Raw genomic sequence first — 21,140 nt, forward strand, 5'->3', positions numbered from 1 at the left:
CGGCCATTCAGTGACCGCACGCGTCTTAATGGGGTCCGCCCGTAGCTTGCCCTGTTCTATAATGAACCCCAGGAAGGAGATGACGGGAACATGGAACTCACATTTTTCTGCCTTGACGAAGAGCCGGTTCTCGAGCAAACGTTGTAGCACCAGCCGAACATGTTGCCGGTGCTCATGCAGAGAACGAGAAAAAATTAAAATGTCGTCAAGATAAACGAAACAGAAGATGTTGATCATGTCCCGGAGCACGTCGTTAATGAGGTTCTGGAAGACGGCAGGCGCGTTTGTGAGGCCAAAAGGCATGACGAGGTATTCGAAATGGCCCAGGGGGGTCTTAAACGCGGTTTTCCACTCGTCGCCCTCTCGGATGCGAACCAGGTGGTAAGCGCTGCGTAAGTCTAATTTTGTGAATATTGTGGCTGATTGTAATGGAGCGAAGGCGGAGTCCAACAAGGGTAGCGGGTATCTATTTTTAATTGTAATTTCATTTAATCCACGATAGTCCACGCAGGGCCGTAGGGATTTATCCTTCTTCCCCACGAAGAAAAAACCCGCCCCTAACGGTGAGCGCGAAGGTCTGATGAGACCTGCAGCGAGCGAGCTGTTTATATACTCCGTTAACGCCTCACGCTCGGGATGGGATACCTGATACAGACGCGAGGTTGGCAACGGAGCGCCCGCCTGCAGGTCTATCGCGCAATCGTAGGGGCGGTGTGGGGGCAAGGAGCGCGCGCGATCCTCGCTAAAGACCTCCCTAAGGTCCCGATAGCACTCCGGCACTCCGTCAAGGCAGATCTCCTCGGGGGGCGTGACGCGTTCGTGCCTCCCGACGGCTGACTGCAGGCAGTGCTGGTAACAATAAGGGCTCCAGCTATCGATAGCGGGGCGCGCCCATGAGATCACCGGGTTATGCGTCTGAAGCCAGGGTAAACCGAGGATGATCGGGGCGTTCCGGGACCGCATAACATAAAAACGGCGATGCTCAATATGATTACCGGATAACGAAAGCTTTAACGGCTCCGTTCGATGCGTTACCACCGCCAGGAGGCGCCCATCTAGATCACGCACCCGCTTCGCCACAACCAACTCCTCTAAAAAGCACCCCAGTTCGGACGCGAGATCAGTGTCCATTAAACAGTCATCTGCTCCCGAATCCACCAGGGCCCGAACCCGTCTTGACCGGGAACCGCCGAATACCTCCGCCTCGAGCTCGAGTCTATTGGGGTGTCCTGGTCGCTTGTCTACTCGCCTAGACTCGGGGGGCGACGCGCGGGGCCGTGACTTACAGTACTCGGGAGGAGCGTGGAAAGACGATCCCGGATGGCTGGTTGCGGCGCGGGGGGATGGTTGGGCGCCGTTTGTTGTAGCATGGTCGCGATGACGGCGCCTTCCTACCTCCGCACCACCGTCCTTGCCGCCCAGCTGCATCGGCTCGTCCCGGGAGTGATCACCGAACCCACGATGTTCCTCACGGTACGTGGTGCGGCGGGGCGGATACCGATCACCCCCACGCTCCCGGCCTCGCTCCCTCAGGCGATTGTCCATAAGGAGGGCGAGGTCGATCAGCTCCTCCAACTCGGTGCTGTGGTCGCGGGTCGCCAGCTCGTCCTTTAGTAATGAGTTCAGGCCACGGCGAAACAGTCCACACAGGGCCCGATCGTCGTACCCGCTCTGCGCGGCCAGGATCCGGAACTCGATGGAGTAGTCAGCGACCGAACGCCTTCCCTGCTGCAGGGCGAGCAGCCGCCCCTCCGCCTCTCTGCCCCGCACGGGATGGTGGAACACCCGACGGAAGGCTGCCACGAAATCAGGATAGGAGGTGCGGAGATTCGGCTTAGCGTCGCTGGTCGCGATTGCCCACGATGCCGCCGGACCTGTCAAGAGACTCATGATATAAGCCACCTTGGCGGCGTCAGTGGCATAGGAGGACGGCTGTTGGTCAAAAACGAGCGAGCAGTTGTGTAAAAAGTGTCCACACTGCCCGTGCTCACCCCCGTAACGAGGGGGATGTGGAAGCGAGGGCTCCCTCGACATAGTAGGGTACGAGGAGGGAGCCTCCGGGATGGTAGGACGAAGCCCGGAAGGTGGTCTTCGTTCCTCCACCCGAATAAGGCGAGGTTCGAGATCATCGAACCAATGAGCCAGCATGGAGACCGCGCCGTTGAGCTCCGTAAGGGCTTGGCTGTGCTGACTCATTTGCCGCTCTTGTCGAGCAAGAGCGGACAAGATCTTTTCGGCGTCTGCGGGATCCATGGTGGCCGGAGAATTCTGTCACGTTGAGCCCGAGGCGATGAGGAATCGCCTCGTGCACAACAGAAAAAAAGAGGTGGATCCCCGGAGAAGCAGACAACGAAAAGATCTTGTGAGAACAAAGGGGTTTTTAATAAAGAACAAAAGGAGCCCGAACAGGGAAAACGGTAACAGAAAACGCTGGTCAAATAAGGACCAGGAAAAAATAAGGAAGACAACTGAAAACGCTCGCGAAACGATAAAGGGCGAGGAACAACCGAGATAACAATCTGATCACTATAAGAAGTACACGAATGATTGAGGCCGTAAGGCAATAGGGCAGCGAGAAATAGTCGAACGACGAGAATAGCAAATCGAGAGCAATGGCACGGTAAGGAATTCTCCGGCAGTGAGATGACTGCCGGAGTCGCCTAATAAAGGCACGTAATCAGCCCGAAATAACGGGCAGGTGTGCCGAACAGGCGGTGGGAGAACCCGCCACCTGCTGGCGAGCACACGACGTGACACTACCAGTCTGCTGTGCGAAAATCATTGAAGTCAACTGGCTTACCAGCTTACAAACTAATGGATAAATACAAAATAAAAGCACTGAACCAAGGTTGGGGTTTTTTTTGTTTTGTTTTTTACGGCGGCCTGTGCTCAACGTTTCGGTCGGCCTCGCGGCGCAGACGTGCAGGGTTCGATTCCAGCTCCGGCCTTCCTATGTGGAGTTTGCATGTTCTCCCCTGCCTGCGTGGGTTCTCTACTTTCCCCCCACATTCCAAAAACATGCGTGGCAGGTTAATGGAACACTCTTAAAATTGTCCGGAGGTGTGAGTGTGAACGCGGATCGTTGTTCTTCTGTGAGTGCCCTGCGATTGCCTGGCAACCGATTCAGGATGTCCCCCGCCTACTGCCCGAAGACAACTGGGATAGGCTCCAGAATGCCCCTTGACCCTCGTGAGGATAAGCGGATCAGAAAATGGATGGACGGACCCTGAATCGGTTGCCAGCCAATTGCAGGGCACACAGAGACGAACAACCATTCACGCTCACACTCACACCGAGGGACAATTTAGAGTGTTCAATCAGCCTGCCACGCATGTTTTTGGAATGTGGGAGGAAACCGGAGCACCCGGAGAAAACCCACGCAGGCCCGGGGAGAACATGCAAACTCCACACAGGGAGGCCGGAGCTGGAGAATTTGATATTGAGCACAGTAATTACATTTATCCACACGGCACACTACAAAGCTGAATCGTCCTTAGAATGTGTGAAGAAATAGTGAAGCGGGGCACCCTGAGGTGGTGCGGTACAAAGGGCTCGGCGTGTGTGACCCCCGGGAACTTTTAGAGTAGGGGGTGTCTTTTACTCTTCCTCGGGGAGCGTAATAGAAATAATTGAGAAGCAGAATCCTCAGCACAAATTAAGTAATTACAACCGTGATATGGTATCAAAAAATAAATATAAGCTCAATTACAAACGTGCACCAAATATTGTAGTCAGAACTCACTAGTAGCACTGACAAAAACGGAATATCATAAAAGTCATATGCAGTCGGTGAATGGCTCCACAGTTGCAAGCAAACATGCTGAGCCGAGAGCACTTTTGTCCTCCAGGGGGTGTCCTCTTGAGCAGCGAAGGCATGACAGCCCAATTGACAGCTCAGAGACGAGCGTCATCTCCCCTAGACGCTCCTGAAGGCAAATACGCGGGCGCTGACTGACAGACGCAGCCTGTCAGCCACGCTGTGACACCATCGCGCTCGCTCCAACCCTTTTTTCATCAGTCACGGTCGCTCTCTTGAATGCTTGGTTGTGATAAGCTCGTATAACAAGCTTTCCTCCGAATGAGCTTCCAAGCCCATTTTATGTGATTAGTCATTTCCCTATAATTGATGGCAATGTTTAGTCGTGAAAATGGGCACAAAGTCTATTATACAAACTTCAGTACAGTACTGGAGTTGTATCAATTGAATGAGTTGTGAACATCCATTGAGAACGTTTATAAGAAGTATTTTCACAAAGGGTGACCCCCCCCCCTCAATTTTCATGACGTCACTGCAAAGGTTCTCTCGTTTTTAAATAAAAGTGTAATTCCCCCACACTAATAGTGAGTGCGCAGTTAGAGACGTATTTAATATCAGGCAATGGTCCCCAACCTTTTTTTGTGTTTGGGCCATTTGAGACAACATGCTGTTCGAGGACCGGTGACCATTTTTTTCATTGCTTTTTAAATAGCCAATTTTCAAGCATTGGTACTGACAACAACTCTAATTATAGTTCTATAATGATATAGCAACAGATTTGTTTTCATTTGTTTCAAACAGTGTTATTCTAATGTACAACAAATGTAGAATACAATAACACAGTGAAGTACTAAGAATGACCAATCAGGAATAATAAATACGCCTTATAATGTAAACATAAGAATATTGCCGTTACGGTGTTAGCATTATTGCTACTTACAAATGTGACTGATCAAATATGATACGATTGTTTGTTGCTTTCATTCGGTGGCTGCTAGCTAATTAGCGATCACCAGGTTTCTTGTATCGTCTTGTTTTTGATGAGATGCCATGAACAACAGCCATGAGATAACGCTGGGAGGCGCTCTCTTGTCAAATAGCATCATTTTCGGAAGTCATGGCTGCCCATCAGCTGCGCGTTTAGCTATGAGTTTGTGCAATTTACTCTTACTTTCTGTTTACTGCTTCTTCTTTCCGTTATTGGCGGATTCTGTTCATTTCAACTTGAAAACCAATATTAGAAAGAGGACTCCGATTGGCTAGAATCGCACACATTTCCGCCACATCTGATGGAGTAAACGTGCTCACGGCTCGTAGGTCAGTTTCTGTGTGATCCGGTACCAAATGGTACCGGTCTGCAGACCAGCGGTTTGTGACCCCTGATATATTTTATGACATTGCCCGAAGTTTGAGATTTGGACTCGACTGTCCAGTCACCGTAATTGAGAAGATCTTTGCAAGACCGTAATTGATAAGATCTTGACGTTGGACAAGGCTCATTCTTCCAATCGTCTCCTTTCCACCTTGGGAGACTGGGAAATGTTTTTTTTTTTTCCTTTCTTTTTTTGGTGGGGTGAATTATTACGGGTATTACTAAGTGTGCGTTGCTGAGAGGGACTGCAAATTCACTCTGATGTCCGCGCAGGACTCTGAGATTGTGTTCTGAGAGATTTGAGTACACTCCGCCCTCATTAGTTTCTGAATGCAGCCAGCGCTGGTGCACCGTGTCCCCAGTCGGAGCGCCGCGCATTTTCTGCACTCAGAATAGCCGAACGACAAATTTGAACAACGCTCTTAATTTTCCGAACCATCGCAATGAATCAGTGCCCGCGCAGGGATTATTTCTGAATGTTCCCCTAATGTGCAAGTAACTGAAAGACTCAGCCTACCCTCACAAACACACACATGGGGTATAACTGCAGCACAAACCCGCGAAGAAGAATGAAATGGTTGCTTGTGAACTTAAAAGAGAAAAGTCATCTTAAACCGTCGTATGGATACGCGGTTCAGATATTGGATGGCGCCCTACATCAATTCGATTCCTCAGATGTCACTGCATCTAAAACCGACATTATTGTGTCAAGGAAATGACCACATGGGCTTAGAAACACCTCAGAAAACCAATGCGAGTAAATATAGTTTGGCGCGACATCCATAAGTGCAACTTAAAACTCTACTATGCAAAGCAAAAGCTATTAATCAACAAGAATCGGAAAAAATTCCACCTATAAAGCGTCAATAAGATGTGTCCTCAGTTCCCAAATGTTTATTGGATGTTTTTAAAAGAATAGGTGGTGTAACACAATGGTAAACATCACCCTGTATCAGCTTTTTTTGAAACATGATGTAGCCATAAAATTCAAAGTTCATGATTATTTGTTAAAGACAATAAGTTTATCAGTTTAGACATTAAACATCTTGTCTTATGCAATGTATTCAATTCAATATAGACTGAACATAATTTGCAAATCAACATCCACACTTCTTTGGAAATGGGTTTGTAAATAAATTGCTGGGGGAGCTGAATGTGAGCTGGACAGATTTCTGACGGTGGCGAGCGTCCCCGAGTCCCGGTGTGGTGCCGTCCATGCTGTGTGGCTAAATGAAGTTGAGTGAAACCATTATTATACTGTATAGTTTTATTTTGAAGGTCTGACTTTTGACCTAATGTGCTAACCCGATGTTACAGAGCAGACCGGGAGGGTTATTGCATTGTGGAATACTTTTTGCAGTCATAACTTGCAAAATGCTTTGAATGAACGCTCATCGGTTCTGGGACATGACTGATTTACGTCTATGAAAATGCTACGAATACAATAACTCAAAAATCGCAGTATGAAAATGTTTCTAAAATCATCATTTAACGTGCAAAGATTAACAATAATGAGTTAAAATGATCTTGAAAATGCAGAAACAATGTCCTACATGTATAATTGACATGCAATACACTCTCACTTTGGTTCAATTGCCCAATTGATTGTGCTCGTTTCCTTTGTCGCAGAGCACCTATGGGTGTTGTTCCCTGATGTCTTCATGATCCTCACCTCCGAAGTGGCCGTTGACGCCATCAAACACGCCTTCATCACCAAGTTCAATGACATCACAGCAGATGTAAGGACTGATTTTTTTTCGTTCCTCCCTCTTCTTACGTCCGCCATGTCCCCTGTCAGGTTTACAGCGAATACAGAGCCAGCCTAGCCTTTGATCTCGTGAGCAGTCGACAGAAAAACGTAAGCGGCAGTTTGTTTTGATTGTGCTGTCGCTCCGTTGACATCAAGTGTTTTCTGTGTTAGGCTTACACAGACTACAGCGACTCCGTGGCACGCCGAATGGGCTTCATCCCGCTGCCTTTGGCTGTGCTCGTAAGATGGCGCGCCTTCTAAACGCTGTTGACCTGCAAATACAGGATGTCAACACCTTTCGTTTTGTGTTTGAACAGCTTATCCGGGTGGTCATGAGTTCAGTGAAGGTGCGAGGAGCACTGTCATACACGTGTGTGTTCCTCTTTTATCTCGGGTAAGACCCAATTCACTTTCCAGTTGCTTGCTTCTGCAAACCAATAAGTAGCGGTCAGAAGTTGGTGCATCTGGCATTATATGTCTAACCCTAATTTAAATGTGTCATTTAGCACAGCTGAAAAGTCCTTGAAAAGCGTCAAAGGGTGTTTTGCTGGTGTTTTCTTTTAAGATAAGAACTCACATCTTTCACGCAAAGCTCCTCCAAAATCTGTTGTTTTTACATAGGAACCCTGCGAAATGACCACTGATCCTGCAAAATGACACCCTCTTTAGCACTTAAGTTCTGTTACACTACTGTGTCCTTCACGCAGAGATGCAGTAAAATTGCCACCTGTTTCACACTGAGATCCAGCAAAATTGTTGCCAGTTTCACACTGCACCACCTTTTTCACATTGTGCCCATGCAAGAGTGCCACAGCCTCTTTTACTCTGCTGTGAGGTCCTTTACCTCCTCCTCTTTCACACTGGAATGCTGCACACATTACCTGCAAGAGTACCACCTCTTTAATAGTGAGATCCTGAAAAATGACCTACCCTGTCAAACAGGCACTGCCTCTTTCAGTCAGTCCCTTTAAAATAAGCACACGTTTCACAATGAGATCCTACAAAATCCCACTTCTTTCACACAGGAGTAGCTCTCATACACGAAGAGCCTTTGAAGTCATGGGGGTTTTTTTCCACACAGATACTGCAAAATGAGCACCTCTTTCACTGAGATCTCCAAAAATGCTGACTTCTTTCAGACTGAGACCCTGTGATACCCTCAAACCTATCCCGCAAAATTATCGCTTCTTTAACACAATCTTGGAAAACGGCTGCCTCGTTTATGGCCCTGGAACAATATCATTTGTTTCACATTCAAGAACAGATTACAGAAAATGACCCCCCCCCCATTTCACAAAAAGACCCTGAAAATATTCCACCTCATACAGAGATCCTGCAAAACTATTTCCAATTCATTCCACAATGATCCTTTAAATCGGCCGCCTCTTGCTCAGAGGTTTTTTTTTCCCCCCACCACTATGCAATCTAAAGCTTTTGCCATGTCCATTGACACATTTTGTATTTGCATCTATTTTTGTTCAAAGCATGCATATCGTACGTCAGAGAACTGACTCAAATATTCCCACACAACACACACGCACGCCACCGTTACATAAGCATTAATACTGTGTCCTCGCATTCTCCCCATGCGCATTCGCCGTATCTCATCGGGCCGGCGCCATTGAAGTTTCCTCCTCGGGGTGAACAGTACGATGTTGTCATCTCAGCTGGCATCTCGGTGGTTTAAAAATAGCCTTTGCTGCAACACACTGCCGTGCCCCGGCAACAGTTCGGCCACATCGACATGAGCTTGCGCTTCACACCTCATCGCGTGCAGCAGCAGGCAGCAGTTCCGCAGACCTAATTTTGTCCGCCTGTCATCAGTGACGCCCAGTTTAGCCCTGATGATGGCACACTTGGACCACAAATGCAATGCAGTAGACCAATTGTAGTTTTACACGCCACTGAACATGTGCTTTTGTGCCACAATCATTTTCACAGAATTTTAATCACATTCATTTAAAGATGAACAACCAGTTGAGTTCGCAAAGTGCCATGCCACAGAGACCCTGCAAATGTACCTTTTTTGCACTGTCACATCACAATTTCCACCTCTTTAACACTGAGATCCTGTAAGATGGTCCCCCTTCACGTGGATAATGAAATTCCTTTCCAGTGTTTGACCAACAAACGTAATTGAGATTTTTTTTTTTACTTGCAATGAGATAATCTGTGAAATGGTCACATCCTTCATACAGTAAATATTCTCTAGCACGGTCTCGTGTTTGCGCTGTCCAATTTGTCCTGATAACAGAAATTCCTCATTTGGAAAATGAGCATGGTACATGTCCTTCATGAACCTGCAAGTACGTTGACAAAATGCACGTGTAACAACACAATCAATAAAATACAAAAATATACTGTCCAAAAACTGCAATACAGATGTATCCCCAAAAAATCACAACAGTAAAATACGTGCAGTATTTTAATTATTTTATATTATATTTATTATTTTTTTCGGTCTTGAGAAAAAAAATGTGTATTTTGGATTGTTTTGTTGGATGCATTCTTTGGTTTATGACAATGTTTGCCTGCGTGTCAAACAGTTTTCTTGCTAGTTGCAAGTAACCGTCCCGTTGATCACCGATGTCTGGTAATTCTTGTGCATACTGAAGGATTTTTGTTGTCATTTGCATTGCTTCCTTGCTGGATGGTTGCTTGTCATCAGGAGTTGAATCAATGCCTTGTTTTTTAAAGTTTCGTAGATTTGCGTCTTTCCGACTCCAAGTGTCTGCTGGATCTTTTTAACTTTGTGTCCAGCCTCGCTCAAACGGTTGCATTTCACTCACTCCGCTCCAGTCGTTACAGTTCTTCTACGTTTCGATGCGGTGATCTACATGACGTAAGTGAATAAAGTTAAAATCTTTCGCAATTACAGTAAAACGCGCGCCAATAAAAAGTCGCTCACACTTGAAATGAATTGAAATGAAAACGGCGAACACGTTTCTTCGGTCATGTCAAGTGGGTGCTGCTTTTAAGCTAGTGCCGCATTCCCCAGGACGTAAATGAATAAAGTTAAAATCATTCACAATTACAGTAAAACGCACGGCAATAAAAACTCGTCGTCGTTTAGAATCTGATGATCGAAAAACGCGAAGTGAAAACTTGTTTCAGCGTTGTGTATTTTCTGTCGCATTGGGTGGGCGTTGGGTGTATTTAAGCTCCCGTGGCATTACACCTCCATCTCCACCTCCATTTTATACATAGTGGAATTTCCGCTTACGCAAGTTCCGGTAACACGTAATATCGTAGTCAAAATGTTAATGCATAGGTTTTTATTCCGGGTGAACGATATTCCTTTCCATAGAATTCCGGGGATCGGAATATTTACTGTATACACACTGTAAAATAATACCCCTTTTCACAAATGACCGTGTAAAATTATTTCTTTTTGTAGAGAATGCCTCTTTCACGCCGAGATCCTGCCCGCAAAAGGACCTCCTCTTCATAACACAAATCCTGCAGAATTACCCCCATTTTCACAGATACCTTGTGAAATTACCACCTCGTTTACCAAGACCCGTTTGATTTGACTGTCTTTTACCAATAGATCCTCTTAAACTACCCCCTTTTGCCTTGAGACCCCTGCCAAATTGCGACCACATTCACACACAGCTCTGATCAAATAACCCCTTTTTTTGCCGCAGATTGGTCACACTGAAGGTGCTGAACAGCATCGTGCTGCTGGGCAAATCATGCGTGTATGTTAAGAGGGCCAACATGGAGGGCAAATTGTTTGCAAAGCCGCACGGTGCGGCTTCGTCGTCCTCAGCCAAGACCCCCAACAACAAAGCCAACCACGCTTCGACCACGCCGCCCACAGGTTTGATTTTACCGACACTTTCACACAGAGATCCTACAAAGTTTTTTTTACATAAAAAGCGACATTGACACAAAGACCCTGGAAAATACCATATTTTCCAGAGTAGAAGTTTCTTATCAAAGGTTGGCTGGTCCTGCGATTCTGGTATGGAAATTAGAACTTGGATTGGCACAGAAAATCCCCATTCCCTAATCGTGTTGATGGCGAACAAGCTCTGAATGGATTCGAAACAGCTTCTAACGACGGAAAAGTTTTTCCTTTTTAATGAAAAATCCTTGTGTTGTGGATGCATGCTTAAACTAATGAGCTCACTGGGACACAATTGCGAAAATACAGACATGAGACAGACACAGAGACATGATACTCCTTCCATGCAGAGATTTTCTAAAATGAGAGAAACTTTCACACAGAGACAGTGAAAAGCAAGAGTCTCTTTCACACAGCGATCCTGGCAAATTACCACCAATGCAAAAAATAAAAATGAAAAAATTGGTACACACACTCTTCAAAGGATTGAATATTAACCATAATGTTGACACAGGTCCTCCAAAATGGCTGCTGCTTTTACACAGAGACGATCTGAAATGTGAACCTGTATCACATGGCGAGCTTGCAAAACGATTGCCCTTGTCATAGGGAGATCCCCGCGAAATGACCGCCATTTCAACACGGGCGCACTTCAACATGCGGGAAGCGTTAAAACAATCTGAGGTGGACACCCGCTGACGCTTGTTGTTCATCTTGTAAGACTGCACAAATGGTGCAGTTTGGGCCGGCCAGCTTTTAGACGTGCACGTCATCAGGCCAAACACCAACAGTCGCATGTTTTCCTGGAAGTGGCGGCGTCATTTGCTCTCACCTCCACCCATGGTTCCGCCCACACTTCTCAACAGGAGCTTTGAGGTGACAAAAGATGACGTGTCACTTCCTGTCAGCTTTATCTGGATCCATAGAAGCGACAAGGCGGCAAATCTTTCAGCTGGGATTCGAACGAGCGCCGTCATTTGCCAATGCTTACCTCATTTTCAACCTTGCCTTTACTCAAGTGCCACTCCACAGCACAATATGTTCAAGCGCATGTCTTAGTTCTTTCATATAACCTGCATTTGCACAGCACAACGACACACCATCTGCTTTTGAGTGTTCATCCGCAGGGCAGATGAGGGCAACGAGCAGTTCGACATCAGCCGTTTGCACATGACTTTTAGTCAAACGGAAACATGAGCTCAAGGAGCATCATCAAAACCTCAACCAAGGCACAATGGACTATCCTTGGATCTGGAGCCTTTCACACTGAGATCCTGTGAAATGACTTCATTTCCTGAAAAAAAATCCTCAAATTAATTGTCTCTTTCAGACAGAGAACCTGCGAATTCAGACTCGCGTAGAGACCACAGTTACTGCCTCTGACTGTTGCAAATTCAGCCACTTTTCCACAAAGACCCAGGAAAGGTTTTACACAACTCAATGTGTGTTAACTCTTTCACACTGAGACCCTGCATAAGTACTACATCTTATTGCCTATATGTATTTTTTAAACATTTTACTTTTTAAGAATAGCCTTTGTGGGGTTTTTTTCCCCATGATACTGTGTAGATTCTGAAAGTTACCCTTGCCTTTTAGTTTTCCAGTGGACCCATGCAATTTGTACGGTAAAGGGACTGTACCTGCATGCAAATAGCATAACGTTGGGGTGGGGGGGGATGTTATTTCGTGTTAACAAAAATTCAAAAGGACACTGATAAGTATGAAATATTTCCACAAAAACAGAAAAAATCCACAGGTCTGTACCTATTATTATTGGGACATTATCATTGTGGCCTTGTAACAAAATGCTACGCTGTACTTCTGTGTCTTTCTTTGAGGAAATTAATCAAAATGTTCAATCCCAAATCCCGCAAAATCACTCAGTTTTACAGAGACCCTGAAAATGTAATATCTCGTTCACAGAGAGGTGCTGTAAAATGAACACTTCTGTTACTGTGATTCAGTAAAATTGTCTCGTTCATACAGAGATCACATGAAATCACAGTGAGCCTGCAATGTCATTGACACTTTTACACAGAGACTTTACAAAATTGCCCCTGCTTTTACACAGAACCGTGTAAAATTATTGCCTTTTACACAATGAGACGCTGCACTTTAACCACCTCTTGCCAATTGTATTTTTTTCCCTTTTTATTTCCCTTTTATTTTTCATTAAATTAAAACATGAAATCATGATCCAAAATCTTTTAACCTTGGAATGTTCATAGCTGGTTATTCTTTTGATGTCTGGAACAAGTGGAAGCCTGTCAATACTGCCCAGAGCATGTGGAAGATGATGCCTACACTCATGGAATTCTAATGGCATCTATCATGTTGTTTGGAGATGGTAGTTTCCTGATTTATTGCAAAATCCAGCAGATGCGGGCAGCTTTATTCGTCATGGGCAAGTTACCAATTGTGCTTGATGCTTTTTGGCGGGTTATCAACACTCAGACCCGGGTGATGAGGGAACTCAGTCACGGGATTGAAATGCGATTTGTGAGTCACTTGACAGCTATAGCCCAGAGGAGAACATGACCGTCATAGTCACTCACTGTGTTTACTTCTTCTTCACAGGTGACGACAAGCTGAACCCGAAGCCGCCCTCTGTTCCTCCTTCCTCATCACCCTCCTCTTCCTCAGTGACTACGCAGCCAGCACCAAGGTGGGACTTTCCCCTGCCTCACGTTGACTCTTCTGCCTCAGCGCCTGCACCCCACTCTCCTTGTCATGACCATCCGCCTCTTGGACCGGAACCCCAGCAGCCTGCTCTTTCTCCCCTGAAAGAGGAGCAGGAGCACGCGGCCGAGGGGAGGCCCAAGGCCCCCAAAAAGGACCTTCTGGAGATCGACCGTTTCACTATCTGCGGCAACCGCATCGACTGAGCAAAAAGACATGAGTAAATCATTGGATGCTTGTGGTAGTTTGCTGTCGTTTCGAGACGTTTCGCGACAGCAAGATTGAGCAGGCTGATAACCAGTGTGTGAGGGAGCTCGATTTGAAAGGAGCACTTTTCAAGGTGCAGAAGAGCACAGCTGGAAACCACACAAATGGCTGAAGGGGTCCCCGCGAGAGATTCCAAAGGATTCCCATCCTGAATGTTGCAATGGCGCACAAAACGGGGTTTACACTTTCTCAAGACCTTGATGACGAGTCACGCTTGTTCCTTTGATTTGATGATTTGCAATAATTACGTTTACCTTTTTGTTTGTTTGCTTCAATTTCAAAGAGAAGCTCATGTTCCAGCAAGCAGTTGAGTTTGCACAGCTCCGATGTCTCTTTCACCCAGAGAATTTACGGCATGGTTCATTCAAAAAGAGCCTGCAAAATTCCTACCTCATTGCAACGGAGCTTGCATAGTTTCAGCTCCCTTTATACAGAGACCCTGTATAAGTATTGCCTCTTTAACACAGTGCCCCTGCAAAATTACCACAACTTTTTGTACAGAGAGCCTACAAAATCACTGCCTTTTTCACACACACAGCAAAATTAGGACCACTTACACCATTTGATGTAGGAATACAACTGCCCCTCTGACAGAAAACCCTTGTCATTTCACACAGGGACCCTGCACAATTCCTGCCCCCTTTCATATGACGACCCAAATTAGCACCATTCTACTCTGTTACCCTATATATTGACATACATTTTTTACTTTTTTTCCACTGATCTTGCAGCTTGTAAAACTATCACCAGCTTCATACTGAGACACTGCAAAGTCAGAACCTTACTAATTGGAATCTTGCAGGAACTGTCACTTTCACACAGAGGTCCTGCAAGATTACCACCTCTCATATAGATCCTACAGCATTCTAGCCTTATCCATACAGAGACGAACAGAAACCCTTGAAAGTTACTGCATATTTCATATTGACATCCTGCAAAATTGCCACTTCTTTTGCATTAAGACCGTGCAATATTGCCCTCTGTTTTGCACAGAGATCCCCCAAATTATAGGTTTATTCACACAGAGATCTGCCACTTTCTCACAAAAATCATGCACATTTGCTCCCTCGTTCAGACAGGGATCCTTAAAATCCTTGGGAACTGGGGACTCGAGTTGTTGAAGCTTACTTGGTGGAATTATTTCTCATCCTTGCTTGATGTGCAGCTTCAGCTGTTCAACAGCCCGAGGTCTGCGTTGTCGTATTTTATGCTTCATGGATGACGGCATATGTTTCTCTAAAAGCGCTATGTACCTTCATGGTGCCTTCACAGATGTGAAAGTTACCCATGCCGTTGGCACGAACATGGCCCCGTAGCATCACATATTCTGGCTTTTGAACTTTGCATCCATAACAATCCCAATGGTTCTTTTCCTCTTTGGCCCGGAGGACACGACATCCACAATTTCCCAAAATGTGGACTCATCAGACCACAGAACACTTTAACACCCCCCCCCCCCCCCGCCCCCACACACACACACACACACTTTGCATCAGTCCATCTGAGATGAGCTCTGGGCTCAGAGAAGTCGGCTGCATTTTTGTGTTGTTGATAATTGGCTTTTTGCCTTGCATTGCAGCGTTTTAAGTTGCATGTATGCATGCAGCGCCGAACTGTATCCACTGACGTTAGTGTTCCTCAGCCCATGCGGTGATAATCCTTGACACCTTGATGCCAATGGCCTTGCCATTGACATGCAGTGATTTCTCCAGATTCTCTGAACCTGTTCCTGGTTAGCCTGTTCACCCGTGCAATGTTCCAAACAGGTGTTTGATGAGCATCCCTCCACTTTCTCACTCTTTTGTGACACGTGTCCCAGCTTTTGGGGACAGTTTTACAGGTATAAAATTCAAAGTTAAGGATTATTTACTAAAACCAATCAAGTTCATCAAGATAACCTTTTTTTGTCCCACACTGGGGACATCCACAGCAGCTAAATTGGGGGGGACACAAAGTGTTTCATTGCACAAAATAGATGTTTCAGAAAGAACTGTAGACAGTTCAATAAAAGTGCAATATAAAATACAGCATTAGCAATATATTTGCAGAATAAATATAATAAATTAGCAATAGCATAGAAAACACAGCATAAGGTGGCTGTGCTATTTACAATGGTTACAGGTTTTTACCTATGTTTATTCAACAGCCTGACAACAGTTGGTAGAAATGAGCAGCGTTATCTCTCCTTGCAGCATGGGTGTAACAGTCTCTGGCTGAAGGACCTACCCAGTGCTGTCAGGGTGGGCTGGAAGGGGTGGGAGGGACTGGCCATCATAGCTTTTAGTTGAGCAAGCATCCTCCTGTTGCCCACCTATAAGTTGAATACAATGATTTGCCAATCATTCAATTCAGTTTTTATATTCATCACAACATCCGAACTGCATTGGAATTGGGTTTGTATTTGTGCTGCCTTTGTCACATCGAGATTCCACAAAATGACCGCCTTGATTTTGTTGATACTTATTCTTCTTCCCACTGCACAAATCTAAGTTCAGTCGCTTCTCAGAAGTGTGAACGCTGCTCTCGCCCCAAAATGGCGGACCAACTCTGGCGCGTTCTTTCGACGTCCTGCCTGCTGTCCCGATACTTTTGTCCTTGTAGTTTTAGCACTGATGGCGCAAATGTACTCGTTGCCTTCGTGAGCCTTCGCCGTCTTGTTTACATCCTTGCCGTAGTCAGAAGCGTTTTCGCAGTGAAAGCCTTTACATCTGGAATGTTTCTGGATTGATTTTGATTGCAATGAAATGATTGTTTGTTCCCTGCAGAAATATGAATAATCCGCTTTTTATCTGATACAAGATGTGACATGTCAGGTGTGATTTATTTAATTTTATTTAAGTACTTTCCTGCCATGTCAGGAAGGCTGGAGGATATATCCAAGAGAGACTTTCTATATGGTTAACTGCCAGTGTTGTAATTATAAAATGTAATAAAATATTTTTGGGGGAGTTGCCACTTGTGATGTCATGACGCTACTTATTTTATCGCTGCATATTGTTGAAAACATTTAAACGCTCTAGCTGTCACTATTTATGCTACTTGTCATTATTTTGGATGGTTTTTATTTTGGGCTTGATTTTCTTTGGTTTGGGAGGGTTTCTTTTTTTGTTTGTTTTTTTGTGGGTATGTCGTCATCGTCTGCAAGAGTCCCAAACAGGCCTGAGAGTGAGTTGACTCATTTCTGATGCTCTTGCTTCATCAGTCCAGTTTTGACTTGTTTTTGCCTCGCAAGTGTAGGCCACACATTTGATTACCTGTCAACAATTCAATTGGACCACCAACTGGATAAAGTTGTCAATCAACGTTGAAATGTGTTTAATGTCATGTGACTGCCCCTTTCACACAGATATACTGTAAAATTACCGCCTCATTCTTCCAGAGAACCGGCAAATTTACTGCCCATTCTACAGACAGTAACCTTGCAGTCGTATCCTTTTGCATCCTGAATTTCAGTAGAATGACCACATTCCACACAAAGTGCAGAATTATCGCTTACAACATAAACCCGGTAACATTTTTGCTTGCATAGATTTCTTGCAGATGTGCTGACTCACCGAGCCACTACAAAATTTAGACTTCTCCATTCACCATACCCTGCAAATGTCTCACCTTTTTTCATAAAGAAATGGTCTAGAATTACTGTTCTACATCAAAACACTGCAAAAATTTGATATTTGAACAAATACCTGGCAATATTGCATCCTGTTTCACACACATATTTTAGTCTAATGAACACACTCTTTTACCCAATTTAGCCTGCTAAGTAGTTGCTTTTTTCATGCAGATGTTTTGACTTTCACTTAGGACAAAATTACCTTATTTATACAAAAACCTAGGTCACATAACACTCTATCCCACACACTTTGTGCAAATCTACTGCCACTTTCATTTAGAGACCATGCAAAATTATATCTTTGTATTTTCTGAATGAGACCGGCAACATTTACGCTCTCATTCAGAAAGTTTTCAAAAATGCAGAATTCATGCAGAGACCCTGCAAAATTAACCTCCTCGTTCACACAGTCCGTGCAAAATGGCCTATTCATTCCGACTTGTTCATACAGAAACCTAGTTGAAATGCTGTTGTAGTCACATAAAGGTTCTGCAAAAGTTTTACCAGTTAACTTACTGAGATTTTCCAGTTTGATCCCCTTTTTCCACAGGCACCCTGTGAAATGACCTCGCTCTTTTTCCCAGACATGTCACAAAATGAAATTGACATTTCCTACCTGTTTAATTTTATGAAGGACCTATTTGAGGGTGCCATTCACGTTGCGTATCACTGTCGATAGGGAGCTATTTGTCCTTGTTTATTTTCAACGAGTACCAGTAAGCTGAGATTTACCTGCCAGACAACCTCACTTGTCTCGGAGGCCCGACGTGTGTCACACTGTACGCAAACACTTATTAGATGACCATTAAGCTCCTTAAGAGAGGACGCTCATGGCCAAGACGCACTTAGGTCATCACCATTAAAAACATCCACCAGAAAAATCAAAGCATATAAAGAAGGAAATCTACATTTCTAATTAGCCCTGCGTACAGAAAATAAAAGGAAGATGGAGCACGAGCACTTCAAGTAGGTTTTTAACCCTATCCAAAATTTGCAGTTAAATATGAGCGGGTAAAGATTTTTAAAGAAAAAAAAATTTAGTCAACCAGGTTTTATCTGGAACAAAGGAAAAAAAACCGAGGGCAAAAAAAATTGCATGACATTTTGTAGAATTCAACTTCGAACATTCTTTATAACGGTAATTAAAAACATTTAAAGAAAAAACATCTAACATCTGTATTTAATTTTTCGGTGGCAAAACAAAAATGTAAAGATGGACGAGTACCGATGGCGGCCGTCGATCCTGAAGGCTTAAAAAAGTGGCATTGAGTAAGTCTTCTTCAACAGTAGTTGGCGCCATACTGCAGCACATTGGTGACTCGTAATCTGCGTCAGAATGAAAAGACCAAAAGATTTTTTGACTAAGCATCATTCAATTTTTTGTCAATGTGATTCAATATATCCATCCATTCATTTTCTGATCCGCTTATCCTCACAAGGGTTGCAGGGCGTGAGCGCCTCTCCCGACCCAGGGGGAAGGTATAGAAATCCAATACCTGCTGACGAGCCACAATGACATCATTGTCCTCTTCCCGGAGTTCAGGGGGGCTCCTGGAGGCAAGGTACTTTCAGTCAAATGCCTTGGTACAATTTCGACTCGGCAGACATTTTATGGAAGGTGTATAGCATGGCGAGGGAATATCCCACCTGTTTCAAAGCTCTCCCTACTCCAACACACCTAATTCAATTGATCATGATCTTTTCAGGCTTCTCCAGAATTTGCTGATGAGCTGACCGTTTGAATCTGGTGCGTTGGAGTCGGGAGGGATCGAAAGCGGGCAGGAAATGGCTCTTGAGGAACCAGAGTTCCCTTCCCCTGCTATAGACTCTAGTCTAGAGCATTTTGGCTTTGGATGCCAATATGCAGGAGTCATCGATGATGGTAGATTTTACAGGTATATCACTCAAATGTTTTTGACACATTTTAGCAAAGTAAATAAAATTATGAGAGTCGGTGAATTGCTCATTTTCTTTGATTATGCAATTTTTTTCGCATCACATAAATCGGGCAAAAGTGACAAAAAATGGCAGCTTCATGTAAAAGTCAACATTTGCATTATTTTTGTTTGTATTCGTTTAATTCCTTAGGGTACAGTATTGATATACTACTCGGTCAGGTCTTGTTTATAAATAAACAGCTATATTTATGTAAACTATAAATATATTTAGAAAAAAATATATGCATTCTTCGAAGTTCAAAAATGTTGGTAACCCAAATCAATATACTTATTTTCTGAATTAAACCAATGCCCCTTCTATTGAGAGTGGGGCTGGTGGGGGAGGGGGTTCTATGTCCCACTGAGCAAGAAAGACGCCTTCTCATTAAGGCCACTCCTATCCTGTCTGGAAGAAATCAAAACCTGGATGGCACAAAATTTCTTGAAATTCAATGAAAAGAAGACAGAAGTGATACTCTTTGGTCCCAGTGGCCCTTGTACATCCCATCCTGTAGAGTTGGGCCCCCTGTCTCCATATCTTAAGTCAACAGTCTCAAACTTGGGCCTTAAACTGGACAGTGATTTCAAACTCATTCGGCAAATTGGTGCCGTTGTTAAATCCAGCTTCTTTCACCTTAGACATCTGGCCAAAATAAAACCCCTCCTCTCACATGAACACTTTGAGACAGTAATTCATGCCTTTGTCACATCCCGGCTCAATTACTGCAATGCCCTTTACTTTGGAGTCAGCCAGTCCTCCATTAAGAGCCTTCAGCTGGTCCAGAATGCCGCTGCTCGCCTCTTGTCTGGTACTCGTAAGAGGGAGCACATAACTGCTACTCTGGCTCCCCATTCATTTTAGTTATTTTCAAGATCCTCCTTTGTTTTTAAATCTCTGAATAATCTCGCGCCACCTTACCTCTCTGAGCTCATCCCCCCCTACACACATGCTCGGCGCCTAAGGTCTGTGGACCAGTCTTTGTTAGAAGTACCAAGAACTAAACTGAGGCTCAGAGGGGATCGAGCCTTTTCTGTTGCTGGTCCCTCTCTCTGGAATGACCTCCCACTGAACATTCGGCAAGCCTCCTCGCTGCCCATCTTTAAAGCCCTCCTCAAAACCCACTTGTATTCTTTGGCGTTCGACTCAGCATGACTTAGATTTGTTCTTGGTTTTCTACCGCCTTTATTACGATTTGTCTTACTGTTTACTGTGCATGTTAAATTGCTCCATGTACAGCACTTTGTATGCAGCGATGGCTGTTTGAAAGTGCTCTATAAATACTCTAGACTTGACTTGACTTGGTCAGTGTGACCGCCTCACAGTGCAGAGGTGCAGGGTTCAATTCAAGTGTGGAGTTTGCATGTTCTCCCCGGGCCTGCGTGGGTTTTCTCTGGGTACTCCGGTTTCCTCCTACATTCCAAAAACATGCGTGTCAGAATGATTGGGCACTCCAAATTGTCCCTAGGTGTGATTGTGAGCGCAAATGGTTGTTTGTCTCTGTGTGCCCTGCGATTGGCTGGCAACCAGTTTAGGGTGTACCCTATCTGCTGCCCGAAGACAGCTGGGATAGGCTTCAGCCTTGTGAGGATAAAACGGATTGGAAAATGGATGGATGGATGTTCTTTCCTTGAATATATAGTTGGATTGAACATAGAGTGAGCAAATTGCATTTATGTGTTTTTTTAAAGGACATTTCAAATTTGCCACCAAACCTTTGAACCGTCGTGTGCAATAATGTTACCCTATTTACACGCACCAACAATAACTGAACAAACTATTATGTTTGAGTTTGACTTGATAAAAATGAGTTTGACACCCCTGCGCGTAGCATTGTCCTTCTACTTGCCTTCAGCAGGGGGAGCCCATTCTCCGGTCAACGCGCGTCCCCGCGACACAGGCGTGGATGCTGCTCGA

The 21,140-nt window shown here is 44.8% G+C and overlaps 1 protein-coding gene across 3 annotated transcripts in view; it reads left to right on the forward strand.

The window, feature by feature from the left end:
* tapt1a (transmembrane anterior posterior transformation 1a) overlaps positions 1-16,640 on the forward strand; it is a 34,315-nt gene extending 17,675 nt beyond the window's left edge. For all 3 annotated transcript variants that reach the window (XM_052059596.1, XM_052059587.1, XM_052059579.1), the window contains 6 exons: positions 6,759-6,868; positions 6,928-6,987; positions 7,051-7,119; positions 7,197-7,273; positions 10,527-10,702; positions 13,307-16,640. In XM_052059596.1, the coding sequence (XP_051915556.1) occupies positions 6,759-6,868; positions 6,928-6,987; positions 7,051-7,119; positions 7,197-7,273; positions 10,527-10,702; positions 13,307-13,614 (800 nt within the window). In that variant the 3' untranslated portion in view covers positions 13,615-16,640. The remainder of the gene's footprint in view (positions 1-6,758; positions 6,869-6,927; positions 6,988-7,050; positions 7,120-7,196; positions 7,274-10,526; positions 10,703-13,306) is intronic.
* The last annotated feature ends 4,500 nt before the right edge of the window (positions 16,641-21,140 follow it).

The sequence above is a fragment of the Hippocampus zosterae genome, chromosome 1 (assembly GCF_025434085.1).
Source record: "Hippocampus zosterae strain Florida chromosome 1, ASM2543408v3, whole genome shotgun sequence".
Classification (NCBI taxonomy): domain Eukaryota; kingdom Metazoa; phylum Chordata; class Actinopteri; order Syngnathiformes; family Syngnathidae; genus Hippocampus; species Hippocampus zosterae.